The following is a 13,989-nucleotide window of genomic DNA, read 5'->3' on the forward strand; positions in this document are numbered from 1 at the left end:
ATAAAAATATATTAATAAAATGTGTAAAGACTATGGAGAACAGAAAAAATCCCATAAAGAAGATACACTAAGTATGAACAATGATCTTTGTCCATATTTAATCACTTCATTTGATGCCCATTGGGAAAAGAAGTACCACAATTTTTGACACATTATCCACACTGGTTAGCAGTATTACATTCAGGAAAATGTAGTTTAAGAGATTCCTGCATCATTTATTTTTACAAATTGACTGTTGTGGTTTGTTATTTATGGTGCTGTCTCAAACACATTATTCTGCAGTTTTTAATTTAAAAGATTAGTAGTCAGAAACATAAAGCTTCATTACAGTGACATGTTAAATGGCTGTGATGTGGGAAGAAGACCATTAGGTTTTCAATCCCATCATATGCAAGGGGAAGGGTAACAGTGGCTGAGGAGCAGCATTTTCAGAAATCACTTAAAGTCTTAGTTAGGTGCTCATATTCCTACAAGTAACATGATAGATCTTGCTTGTGGTTACACTCTCAGTTGCCCTGAGGGCTGTACCCTGAGTATGCAATCTGCTCTGTGGTTCGAGTAGCCCGTGTGGTGAAGGCAGCCCAGGTGCCCAGCAGGGAGGTCCAACGAAGAGCCAGATGTGAAAGCTGTCCTCCCCTAGCCAGCTGAGAGGGAGGAGGTGAGATAGAGGAGGGAGAAGGGGAGGAAGCAGTTACTTGTTGACCTTGAAGTCAGGCAGAGAAAATCACTTTCATAAGGAAGATTTCCTGGGGGACTTCCAGTTTATGGCCAGGTCAAAAGTAGGACAGCAACCTATATTGCTCCGTTGTCACGATACCTAAGCCCCATTTCAGATTTCAAAAAGTTCTGAGAATTTATGGATTGTGTAAAATGAGCTGGGTTAGAATGTACAAAGTGAAGTCCGATAGATTTTAGAAACCTAAATCTTGAAATCCTGACAGTTATGTATCCCCTCCTGAGCTAAATTGATTATTTACTGCCCCCATTCCTTCTTTGAGAAGTATCTGGGCCATATATCAGCACTGTCACTTGTTTCAAAATTTTCAAGACTGCTGCTTGCCCAGTTTCTGGCTAGTTGTGCATGCATCCCCAGAAACATTTCTGATGTGGTGGAGAGTGTTCTCGGTGCTCTGGCTCCCTCCCCTTGACTGTTGCCATCTGTGCGTGTGTGATTGCAGGTCCATGGTCGCAGACCATCCAGGATGCTGGTGTGAATGAGCAGTGCAGCAACATCCTCAACAACAAGCGGTTTATGCTGGACATGTTGTATGCGCATAACAAAAAGCCCAAGGATGAAGAGGAGAAGGAGCTGGAGGCGAAGGAGGAAAAGAAGGAGACGGAGGAAAGCGAGGAGTCACTCACTAGTCTAGCCAGTAGGATCTCTATCCTTCAGGCCACGAAGCAGGCCAAAGATGAAAGTGTCAAAAAGATGGAGATTGGAAACCTGGACAACCAAGGCAGCGTGAAAGCCTTTGCGGAAAAATTCAACAGTGGTGAGCTGGCCAAGGGGACAGCCTTGCCTGAAGATGAAATCAGTGAACAGGTCCCTGAGAAAACACCAGCACAGCCAAAGAAGGAATCTGACTACATCTGGGATCAGCTCATGGCTAATCCTAGAGAACTTAAAATCAAAGACATGGATTTTACAGACTTGGGGGAGGAGGATGATGTAGATGTGTTGGACATGGATATGGGTCCTGGGGACTCCCTTGTTCCCCCTCCTCCACCTCCACCTTCTTTTCTGGGTTTGCCTCCTCCGCCACCTCCCCCACTGTTTGGATGTCCGCCTCCACCTCCACCCTCTGCTAATTTATTGGCTCCCCCTCCGCTGTTCAGCACTCCTCAGGGTTTAGGGTCACCCCAGGTTTCTAGGGGTCAGCCAGCATTTATAAAGAAGAAGAAAACCATCCGTCTGTTTTGGAATGAGGTACGGCCATTTGAGTGGCAGTGTAAAAACAACAAACGCTGCAGAGAATTCCTGTGGTCGAAACTGGAACCCATTAAGGTGGACACTTCCAAACTGGAGCATCTCTTTGAGTCCAAATCCAAGGAACTGCCTGTCACAAAGGTACAGCTCGTTTTCAGCTCGCTATTATTTTGCTATTGTATTGGTATTCGTTTTGACTTAGATCTAAATGATTTATACTGTTTATATGAAAACAGTGGAAATTACTGGATGTGTTTCTAGCTTGGCCTATGAGAGAAGATATTCCATAACCTGAAACTAGGAAATGAGCCTAGGGGGCTGTCTGTGCCAAGCCTGCCCTCTTGTCTCAGGTCTACCGGTTTGGGGATATCACCTCAGGTGGGGAATACCAACAAATTCTACGTTAGCATGTTCACACTTAAGTGCCAAACCAGGTATTGAAATATGAAATATTTTCTGTTACATTTATGCAAAGGTCAGAGCGTGATGATTCATATCTGTGTGTTTCAAAGTTCTTCACTTGGTAATATTTTCCTAATCATAATGTAGAAAGGTTAGAATATCAACCTAGATCTGCTGCAAAATGCCTGTACTTTATTGCACAGGATTGATTTATCAGCTGTACTAAGTTCAACTGCAGTTAAACTCTGCAGGATTTTTGGGAGGGATTTTTTATTTTTTTTAACAGTGGTCAGCGGGCATATTTTAAACCCTTTATTTGGACAGTGGGGCTACCCAAAATTTAGGATAGAAGCTGGCACAGGAAATACCTCTGTAGCTAGGATCTACTGTTCCTTAGGAGCATTGTTATGAAATAAATTCATAAAGGCTGGTGTCATGGCTGTTTAACATTGGACCCTACAACAAAGTAAAGTCTCTTTTATGTACCCTTAGTAGGAATTTGAAGTAGCATTAAAGAAGTTATTAGCTGAAACGTTTGTTTTTCATGGCTACATAAACTCTCTTTCTTCTAAGCAGAATAATTGTTGTCAGGGAAACAACTTTCTTTTCCAGTTAAAAAGCTAGTAAAAAATGCCCATCTCTCTTCTTTAAAAGAAAGAAAGAAATTGCTTGTATGTTTTATAGTGACATAAAAAACAATCGGTATCTTGGATATTTTACTTCTCTTCGGCTGACAGAAGATATGTGTTGTGTCATACGTATTACTGCTTTCTCTTAATCTGTGGAGACTGGATGTCTCACGGTAAAAGTTCTCCCTGTCACTTCTCTGGGTTACTAACTCTACATTTTCTAATGGTCATTCTTCATCTTCTTGCCCAAGTAGAAACACCACAGTTTGAACAACCGAACACCCCGTTAAGTACCTACCAAACAATAGGTACATAGATGCATGACTCACCTACATCCTACATATCACTGGTATAAACCGCATTTTTTGTGATGCAATAACATCTTTCAGACATATGATGCATATAGCTCTGAAACGTGTGGAGTAGTAGCTTTAAAAACACATTCAGCTGATACTGGGATTAATTTCTTTATCTAATTCCTTTTCTGGTGAGGAAGGAATGTTGGTGACATTGTGGTGTGTTACTCCTCATCTCTCTCCCTGCAAATACAAATCTGCCCCAGATGGTTCATAGATGGAAGGAATGAGAATGTTTTCTTAGATCTGTGAAGCATTTAATTCCTTGAATTGAATGTGGAATTATGACATAGCTGCCATTTCCAAACTTTAGCTTTGTGCTAAATGCCAATATTGCAAGGAATCTCTCTGGATTATTCTTAATCCTTTATTCTCACCTGAAATTTTGATAGAAAGTTATATTGCCGGGATGTAGACTTGTTTACTTTTCCAGTCACTTATCACGCACATTCCCAAACTACCTTTGGCCATTTTCACCCCCTCACGCTTTCTTCCCAAACCTTCCTGGGCTGCCTGATGCTTTGGCACAGCTTTTGGCTTCTGGCTGCAAGATGAGTGAGCAGGTTTCTTTGAAATTAGTGCAAGTCTGAGGAATGATTTAGGTGACTGCTTTCCTCCTGGAGACTAATACTGCTCTCTGCATGAGACATTATACTTTTGGCATGCTTTCCACCTCGTCCCGTAACACAGACATAGAAGTATCATTGTCTCGGTATAGAAGACGATGATTGAGAATTATCGTAGTGGAAGCCCATGTGGGCTTCTGAGACTCCTGTGTGTTTTTCGTGAGTACCAGCAAATCTTACCGGGTAGGAGATGGTCCTTAGATCAAGTGAGAGTGGGAATAATTAAGCAGACGACTGAATCTGTAGAGGACTTGAGGTTTGGTGTGAAGATTGTACTCAAATTAGGATAGCTCTCGCTTTTTCCAGACTGCTTGGTTTATTTCCAGGGAGTACATTCCCCGTTGTGTCTAGTTTCTCATGTCCAATGGCTGCAATCCAAAACAGGTTTATTCTATAATTTCGTGAAGTCTGACTCACAGCTCAGTTGGTTCAGCTGAAAAAAAGAGCACGGAGCAACAAATCAAAAGTCAGACCTCCAGATTTCAGAGCATTAGATGCAAGCAGGTGCATGGAAAAGGAATAGTCCAGAAGGAGGAGGGGAAGAGCGAAGCCAGGGTGTGTGTGTTGGGGGGGTTGGCTCTATCTTGTGCATATGCTCTTTCATACAGCTGTAACCAATTTTACTCCAGTTTCTAATCCTTCACTGTGATTTCCACAACACAGCTATAAACAGCTACTTCCTGGCTCATGAGAAGTTTTTCATTAAACGCAATAGGCTGCAATAAAATAAAGTGGATCTTAAATTGTAGGATATAATAGGGTAGTTCAAGGTGGAGGGTGGATCTTGATTTTAGGGAAGTTTATGCCACACTGGGGGGTGCACACAGATTTTGGTTGGTGGAGCACCTTTTGTTGCAGAATGCTTATTTTCTGGTCTACAGGACCATGACATTTTATTAGTGAATAGAAAAGGTGATGAGGTACCCCCTGAAAGCCAGTCTAAAATTTCTCTTTCTCACTCTGCCAAACAAAAACAGGTATTTTGGTGAAGTGCTTCAAAGTGTTTATTTTTCTGTGAAGAGAAATGAAAACACATACACTCTACTGGATCAGAAGTTATTGTTCAACCCTTCTGCTACCCGCTTGGTTCTGCATGTCTTTGAGAGTACTGTTTTGCTGATTCATCTGTACCCAGTGGGGCATAGGCATCCATCATGTGCCCACAGACATAAAAACTAGCAGGAGTGAAAAATTAAGGAATGTGTTTTCACATACACGTGTACATATGTGCCTAGACACATATTGCACATGAAAATGTTTGTTGCGATGTGAATAAATGCTAAGGCAAGTCATAAATGTGGAATGAAATTTCTGTAAAAGATTATAAGTTTGTATCCTGGACAAAGTCAGTGACAGCTGAATGATTCCTTTTTTAAATCCCCAGTGCTAAATCTTTGCTAATTTAGATAGAAACCAAAAAATTGCCATCTCACTAGTAAGGGATATCCCAGGTTTTTCATTACTACCAATGCAGATTGTTCTGCAATTTAAATAGAGGGGAGATATTTCTGGCTTGATGCTCATATATAATTACTCGTTCTGTGACCACTGAAAAAGTGATTTAAATTCTTCTGTTTGCTTAGTTAAATCAAAGAGGTGTATTTTAGACTACGTGCTCACCAAACCACGGGTCACCTCTGTGGGACCGCCAGTGTTTCTGAATAACCCAGACTTCAGTGAAGGCAACAGCAGCTGGCCAGTTAGGTCTCGTAGAAGTCTAAATTCACTGTAGTTCTTGACACATTGTAGAAATTATTATTTCCCACAATATACCTCCTGATTTATATTTAATAATACAATAGTTCAGGGCTGCATGTCATCACATTAAGTGCCCCAGTTCCTTCATCCATTTGAAGTAATTCTCTGTTAATGAACTAATAAAACAGTCTGAAGTCACCTGGTGTTATAACAGAAATCAGTAGCTGTAGCTCATTTCAGTAGTCAGGCGCTTACACCTTTGCAGTTTCATTGCAGGCAAAAAGAAATTGTTTTCCTAGCAGTGGGGTAATAAAGTTCAAAGGAGTAAAATCTTTTCTCTTCATCTTTTTGTTAATTCAGAAAGGTTTAGTTTCTAACCTAAAAGATTTAAAATTTCTTTTGCCAGTGCTATATACTTGACGTGCAGCTATAGCTCTGGCACATGCCTCCATGCTTATGTCCCCGGCACAGCTCATCTGTCTTTCATAACCCACTGCTGAGGAGAGATCACTGGTGTAATCGCGGTCGTCCCCGCGGTTAGCATCAGATGGCCCTCAAATGAATATGTCTCTCCTGTCAAACTTAGGAACCTAAAGACAGAGCTGCAGATCTGAGGCTTACTTACCCATACCGCATGTGGGAAGCCTAAATTTAACTCCTTTCCCCGAGCCTTTTCCCTTCTGCATAAGCTCGGAGCGGCGTGATCCTCAGCTGCGAAGTACGAGGCAGAGGCAGTGGTGTAAAGAAGGCTGAGTGCGATACAGACTCGAGAGGAAGCAGACTCTGCTGAACCCCGCTTGTTTTTATGTGGTCCTGGCCACTAACTGTGGTCCTGAAAAAGCGATTAATAGCCCGGGAAGTGAAAATGACTGCTTTAAAGGAGAAGCTCCATCTCAGATCCCTCAGTTAGCTCCTCCATAGACAGAGGTCTCTTCTACTCAAAAAAAGGCAAGGTTCAAGAAGGGTTCAGGGATGTTTAAGGTGTTTACAGAAGGGCAGTTCTGACATAATAAAATTGAAAATAAACATCGTCTTTCTTCTCCTAAAATTTATCCTGTTTATTCTGAAAGTTTTGTTTCTTTTTAATTTAAAACCCACCACCAACTCATTACTTTCACCCATCATGCACATGAGGTAGTCAGTCTCCAGTTCCTCTACACTGCCCTTGCCTTCAGCTTTGTCAGCACACAGAAGTTGCCCCGTGCCACGTTGATCATATTGGTGTGATGAACAGGCGAGGTGTGGTGCCTGCTGGGGCTAGCTGCTACAGAGACCTCAGCCATAAAAAGGTGTCCTTATAACCAGGTAACTGCATTCCCATGGTGGGCTGACACACAGCAAGGGTACTTTGGTAAAGTCTTACTGGTTTAGGCAGCTCTCCAACATAGAAGCAGCAGGTAAACCTGGCAGTAGGGTATTTTTTGAGGCAGTGGTGGATGCAGTGCAGACCCAAAGGAAGTGACAGGCCAAAGCTGCACAAACTAAAAGGCAGTGCTGAACACAGGCTGAGGCTCAGGCAGTAAGGTCTCCTCCTGAGCTTCCCCCAGACCCACAAGAGCAGCAAGAGGCACTGCTGCCACAGCCAACACGGGCACTTCCCTGCTCTGAGCGGTGGTGTGAGCTGTCACGGTTTCTGTCTTTGCCCCTTCGAGGTGCCTCTGTGCTGAGGCTGCTGCTGCCAGAGCCACTAACCACAATGCAGGTAACAGACTCTGCAGGGAGGTCGTGGTCACATCCCTGTATTGTGCTGAAACACGGGTTTATATACAGGAAAGCATGTTTGTGCTTGCTTGCATCAGTGCACTAGTTTGCTGTCTATGTTCCGGTGTTTGACAGCATCCCGCAGCCCATCTTTCATAGGGAAAAGCAAGAGGGAAAAGAAAATTAGTTTCCAAAGTTCACGTGTGTGGCGAGAGAGGGAAGATCACATTTGAAGCTGGATTCTGCTGCACACTCATGCTTTCTGTCTCCCCCATGCCTCCATATATGAGGAGCAGAGTCCCCTTGCAGGTTCCTTGTATATGACATTAGGTTGCCAAAGAGAAACCTTGCACAGCACGGTGAGAGAACAAAAGGCATCGCAGCGGCAGCCCCTGGGGGACAGGGAGAGCCTCAGCCATGGGGACAGCCTCGGGCTTTTGCAGGCTGACTCCTGGCCCATACTTCAGTACTCCCAAGGTTTGTAGTGACGCATATATTTTATGCCTGTCATCCTTGCAAAGTGTCTGACAGCTTTTTTTAATGGCTATAAATGAATTAGATAAGCATTCAGCGTCAGTACCCTTGCACAAGGGAAGTCTTTGGTGAGAGGAGTGACTTTTTCTTTAAAAAACAAACTGGGGGAGTAATTTCCGTGTTCCTCTCTTCTTTATCAAGAAAACTGCTGCAGATGGGAAGCGACAGGAGATCATTGTATTGGACTCAAAACGAAGCAATGCTATTAATATTGGCTTGACTGTGTTGCCCCCGCCACGGACTATCAAGACTGCTATTTTGAACTTTGACGAATATGCCTTAAACAAGGAAGGAATAGAGGTAAGGAATAGTCAGTACGTTCAAGTCTGCATTTTCAGTGTTTCATTTTACTCAATATTACGTATGATACAGGCCGTATAGTTTATGGACAAGAGAAAAATTGATGTATCTGTATTACTGAAACCTGTTAAATCAATGCATTGTACTCAGAAGCAAGTAGTGTTCACCTGAGGTTGGGAATGCTCAGTAAATGTGCATTTCTCTGCTTTGTTTGTATCCAAACTTGAATAACAGTGGTGCTAATTTCTATTGAGATTTTTAGACTATTATCTATTCTTCTGCATCTCAGTTTATTACATTTATTAAAGCTATTAAAATTCTAAACAGGACAAGTTCTGCATGCTTACGTTGGAAATGTATTTAATTCTGAGCACTCATAAAGCACCAAAGAATAGGCAGTGACTTTATAAAGCTGATGCAACTGGTACAGAGTTTAATAAAGTTCATGCCCAGCTAGCTGTTGTAGTCATTCTAGATTGTATATCTAATGGAAAACAAATACAGTGACTAGTTCTGCTCAAAATAGCATTTCTGTGTTACTGTTGTTTGAAGAAAAGCAGTTGGTATAAAGATTACAGATGATGTAATTTTTACCATTACATGTTTGACTTTGCAGATATTCTTACCGAGATCCAAGATGAGCTCCATTTATTGTTTTTTTGTTTGTTTGTTTTTGTTTTATCAAAATACTTTTCTTCTATGAAATGTAAAAGAAGCCTGCTACTCACTTGGTTTTTTGTTTTGTTTTGTTTTTCTTTTTGTTTTATTGTGTTTGTATTCATTTCAACTCTTTCTTTGAATAAGCTTATATTATCCAATAAGAGTAATCTGCACAACTACAAATCTCAACCAGTGGTTGAATTGCATACGTCCTGCATTGATTCATAGTCACCTTTCAGTGGTTTGGCTCTGCGTTTCATGATTTCCCCCTTTCCACCTTTTCTGTGCTGACTACAGAAGAAAATGAGAAAAGCTGGCTAGAATGGAACTGGAGCTGCCAGCAGTTACATGCAAAAAAAATACCCAAGGCAAAAGATTGTTCTAGCTAGAAGGCATGGCCTGATTTATCCCTACTAGAATATAATTTATTTCCAAAGCTATATTATTTACTGCATGCATTCTTTACAGATACTGTGAAGGTGACAAATCAGACATAAAAATAGGAATCAACAAAGGCTGCTCTTTTTCAGCCCAGTTGGTTAGATTTCCATCTTTGGGGCAAATATGGTAACCTGAAGTTTCTTACTGGCCAGTTACCCATCTCCATGACCCAGCCCCATGCTCATACCACTGCTTTGTGAAGTACTGAGTTTTCCAGGGTAGGAGAGAAGTACCACTCCAGCCAACTCCAACTCACAGGCCACCAGTTAGACCTCAGTACTGCAGGCAGTGTTCACACAGAAAGTCCAACATAAAGGGGCTGATAAAGGACATATCTTCATTATTCATCTCCTTTGAATTGTTGCCTTCCCTGGTGTGCTCAACAGAAGTTCAGCTGCTCCGCACAGCTCACCCTTCCAGTGCCGCCATTTGTATCTGGGCCCATCTGCTGACCACCTGTGGTGTCCGCAGCTGTGAGTGCATTGTACCACCACACCCTCATTTGGGTGGCCTTTCCATTAGCTGCCAGAAACCCATAATTTCATTTAAAATATATACAGTAAATGCATGCAGCTTTCAAATGGAAGAATTCAGAAGCCACTCCATGGGTTGAAGTTAAATGGTATCTTAGAAGTGACCTTAATAATCCCTTTAACGACAGAGGACTAAAGCAGTGCTGACAGTAACGCTAACAAGTGTTAGGCAATGAGGCAGTGGGATGCAGGCTAGAGGTGTGCAATAGCCCAACGCATCATAAAGATCATAGCTCAGGAAATCTTAGGCTACCGTCCTAGATTCTGCTGAATGCTACTTTGTTCGTGGCATTTAGCTGTTGTTAGTAATGCATACTTCGCTTCTTAACTTAAAAAATTAAACTAAGGAGAAGAAAACTCTCCATGTATTTTATGGCCCTTCATACCGAAGTACGCTGTGTATTTTTTGCCCATGTGTTTGAAGGGGTTTGGTAGCTCTGAGAATGGGGGCATGCTCTTAGAAAGGCAGAAGTAGTCAGTTTAGTATGCAGAGCAGGCACTGCTAGAAACACATTTTCACAGGAAGGTACAATATGTGTCTGCAAGCACTGTGTCAAACCAACTAAAAAAATTTTGCCACCTTACATTTGCCAAAGTGGTTGTGTTTTCCTTTCTTTGAAAGCTTGGCATTCATAGTGTTCAAACAACTTGGAGCTTTGCTGCAGAACAAAGACTTTCCTACTTAGCATGGATGAGGGCTCTCTCTGAGTTAAGCAAAAAGGCAAGCTTAAAATCCTGGCATGTAATTTTAATGAAGTATTTCATCGGCAACTGCATGAATAGTCCACCAGACCAGTCCTTCTTGCTTATCTCTAGCAAAGGAAACGAGTAGGTTCCCCAACAGAACGCTACTCAGGAAGGGAACAAGGATCAAAATCAAATTATACCAAAAAGTTTAATTAATTTAGCAGAGTAAAATTGCAGCAATGCTGTGAGGAAGTGAAGGTGGTGTGCCTTGTGCTTTACAATGTAGCTTTGTGATGCTGCACAATGGTGTATTGCATTGGTAGGTATAGCTTTTAGTAAAACTATTTAAAATAAAAAAGCTTCTCAGGTATGTCAGGCCCTTAATGCCCAAGTTAATAGTTCAGTACGTCTCAAGCCATGTGTTTGGAGTGGTTATGTAGCTCTGAGATGTAAAAGGGGGTAAGAAATGAGAGCCTGCTATTAGAAAGGCAGACAGTGACACAACAACAAAATTCATTTTCAGGAATGATCAAGGTATTTAAATTTGTTCTGGTAGTTTTCACCACAGCATGTTCGTATTTGCAGTTTCCAATTTGGTTAGTTAATGCTTTGTAAAAGTCTGATGGGGCGTTTCAAATTATGCTAGCTGACCTGAAAAAAAAACACCTTTTTTCACAAGCCTGGACAGCACAGGGAATTGACTCAACAATGCTTTGCTGGCAGTACTTTCACAGTTAGTGTATCATTGCCCTAACAAGTTTCAGACTTTATTTAATGGGGAAAAAGCTACCCTTTCACTCCTTACAGAAAACAAAAACATTTTCTATGGTTTCTGTGAACAGCACTTGCATGCTGATGTATTTTCAGTAGAGAGCTGAAGAAGTGGAGCAATCTGACTGAAGCCACGGCTGTCAGCTTCTGATTTATAGAGACCATTATAAGGCATTTTAATTACAGTCTCTTTTCAGAATTAGATCATTTTTTGAAAAGTTCAGATAAAATTAGCACACCCAGCCTCAGTAACCGTGAAATCCTGAACTTCATATTCTTTTAGATATTCTATTCTACTCTTTTGTATGTATATCCTTTCATATTTTCTGCAGGTAATGGGTTTCTTCTGCAAATAATGCAAACCACTGATGTGTCTCATGAATAGGTGTCTGAAAAGCTGAGGTGTAAGATCCTTTTTGGATCTGAATCTTCTGCTGAGGCTTGTCAAATATTAGATGAAATATCCATTAATGTGTATTTGATGATGTAGCTTATGAACGTGTGGACCTTTAGCCACAGAAAGCGTAGGACCCAAAACCAACCAGATATTCAGTATCCTAGTTTTTTTTAAGGCTCCTCTTTTCCCAATAAAATCAACTGAAATCAAATGTGAGAGCTGAGCCACCCTTGCAACCTCATCACCACCGAGAAGTCCCCTTATCTCTTAGAAGAGATAACTTAAGCACCTGATTTCCAGAGGGGCTCCAAACTACTAACAGTCTCTGGTTAGGTACTTCCTAGCATCCCATTTTTTATGTCCTCGGGCAAACTGGGAGTCTGTCTTGCTGGTCATTTTAGGCAGTTGCTGCTGTGACCCCCCCTGCAAGGTGCCCAGCTCTTCCCGAATGCCTGAGGGGACAGCCTGAGTCTCCTATGAACTTTGCCCTGTGAGCCTTGTAAAGCATTCCTCTGAGAAATTTTTGGAAATCATACATCAGGATGGCAGAGTGCAGGAAATAACCAGTTTGATCCCTTCACTAAAAGTTCAAGCATCAAAACAATTAAGATTGATAATCTCATGTAAGTGGGCTCACCAGTTTTTTTCTTTTTTTCTCCATTACAAGATTTTTGCACTTCTCAGAATTTTAGTCTCTGGCCCAAGTAATTGTGTGAGAGTGCCCAGAGATTAAATAAGTGTATGACACATCTCTGTGTCAACTTATGAGAGGATATAAACATAGGGCTCACCAATAATCAGTCCTCTTTTAATCTACTTGAAGAATGCTGCATTGGAGAGAGTTTTCTGAACTAATCATTAGCTTCAAAGCTATTTATGATGTAATGGTCATATCAGGTGCCAGTAACCTTCTGCCCTGCTGTGTTTTTATGCTCCTTTTACTGTCAGTGATGTTAAAAAAAAAAAAAAACAGTCAAAATAGTAATAATAAATTGGCAGATGGTGTACTCAACAGTTTTCAGCACTGAACAAATGGTTCAAGTTAGTCATAGAGTGGAAATAGAGAATAAGAGCATTTTACTGCTTGCTCAGGAGCACACTAAGGATGATGACCAGCAGGATAAGAATTATTTGCCTGAGCAAACTCAAAGCTCTGGTGAGTAAATAGTTGTTACGGGGGCAGTTGCTCTGTGGCTGGGGTGAGACCTGCCAGCACATCAACGGCAGTTCTGATTCCATCGAGGCAGCACTTTGAGCAGCAGGGGTGATGCCTGACAGCTGGCACCACATCTACAGGCTCTTTTGCTTGGCATTCCCTTTTTCACATACTACAGTGCGCAGCAGAGCAGACTTGCAGTACTTGGACTCGAATACTTTTTGTGAGATCCATCTGGCTTGTGGTGTTTACATAAAGCTCAAGGAGGAGGAGAGTCCCTTTGGAAATAGAGCTTACTGTTTCATTGCCCTCTTTAAAATGCCCGAAAGCAGTGCAAAAACTCTGGAGTATAGGCCCTGCACCACCACAAAATAGTTGTGGGATCCCTGGGTAGCTGCCAGAAGCCCTAGTTATTTGTAGGAGGCAATTGAAAATACTGCTGAAGTGTTAGCCTTCAAAAATGCATCAGAAGCATTTTTACATCCATCACATGGCTACTGCTCAACTCACCATGTATGGGTGTTCATACGATCCTATTTGCAAGCTGCTCTGGCTCACTTGGAGGGGTGTTGGCTTCTTGTCATTGTTTCAGAGAGAAGTAGGAACTATGAGGCCTGACTTCTTCAGAGGTTCTCTTTGAAAAACCTCTTCAGAGTTTCAGGTTCAGTCTCTCTTTTATGAACTTTTTTAGGTGGTTATTGTTTGAGCACTAAGAAGTGCCCTGAAGCAGCTACTTAAAATCTTTAGTTTGGTGTTAGGTGTCACTTCAGTTGCAGATTTCAGCATCTGAGGATGGATAGAGAGCACATCTCAAAATGAATACACAGAGCCTATCAATCTGAACAGAACATTTTCTAAATAGACATTGACAAGGGAAATAAAAGTGTACTGAGAGACATTCATCCTCTTCTGTTTTCCTTAGAATAGGAATGGATCAAAAGATTTTTTGCCTTATTACAGTAGATGCTCCCAGACTTTTAACTTTCACTGTCTCCTTTAGCTATAGGTGCGAGCAAGGGTAACATTGCAGTGCAAGGAGGATTTCCTTCTTTTAAACTGAAAGGCAGTGTTCTGACCAACATTAACAGGAAGAACTGCTTCTCTATTTGTATTTGTGGAAGTCTGTGTAAGAAGATGGTCAGCTATATGAATGCTGTGGCTGAAATTAAAT

General features: G+C 41.6%; 1 protein-coding gene across 4 annotated transcripts in view; it reads left to right on the forward strand.

Moving 5' to 3' along the window:
• The window catches only part of FHOD3 (formin homology 2 domain containing 3), a 410,832-nt gene that overhangs the window by 348,989 nt on the left and 47,854 nt on the right, over positions 1-13,989 (forward strand). For all 4 annotated transcript variants that reach the window (XM_035317954.1, XM_035317955.1, XM_035317956.1 and 1 more), the window contains 2 exons: positions 1,179-2,068; positions 8,015-8,173. In XM_035317954.1, coding sequence (XP_035173845.1) covers positions 1,179-2,068; positions 8,015-8,173 — 1,049 coding nt within the window. The remainder of the gene's footprint in view (positions 1-1,178; positions 2,069-8,014; positions 8,174-13,989) is intronic.

This window comes from Oxyura jamaicensis, chromosome 2 (genome assembly GCF_011077185.1).
Source record: "Oxyura jamaicensis isolate SHBP4307 breed ruddy duck chromosome 2, BPBGC_Ojam_1.0, whole genome shotgun sequence".
Lineage (NCBI taxonomy): Eukaryota > Metazoa > Chordata > Aves > Anseriformes > Anatidae > Oxyura > Oxyura jamaicensis.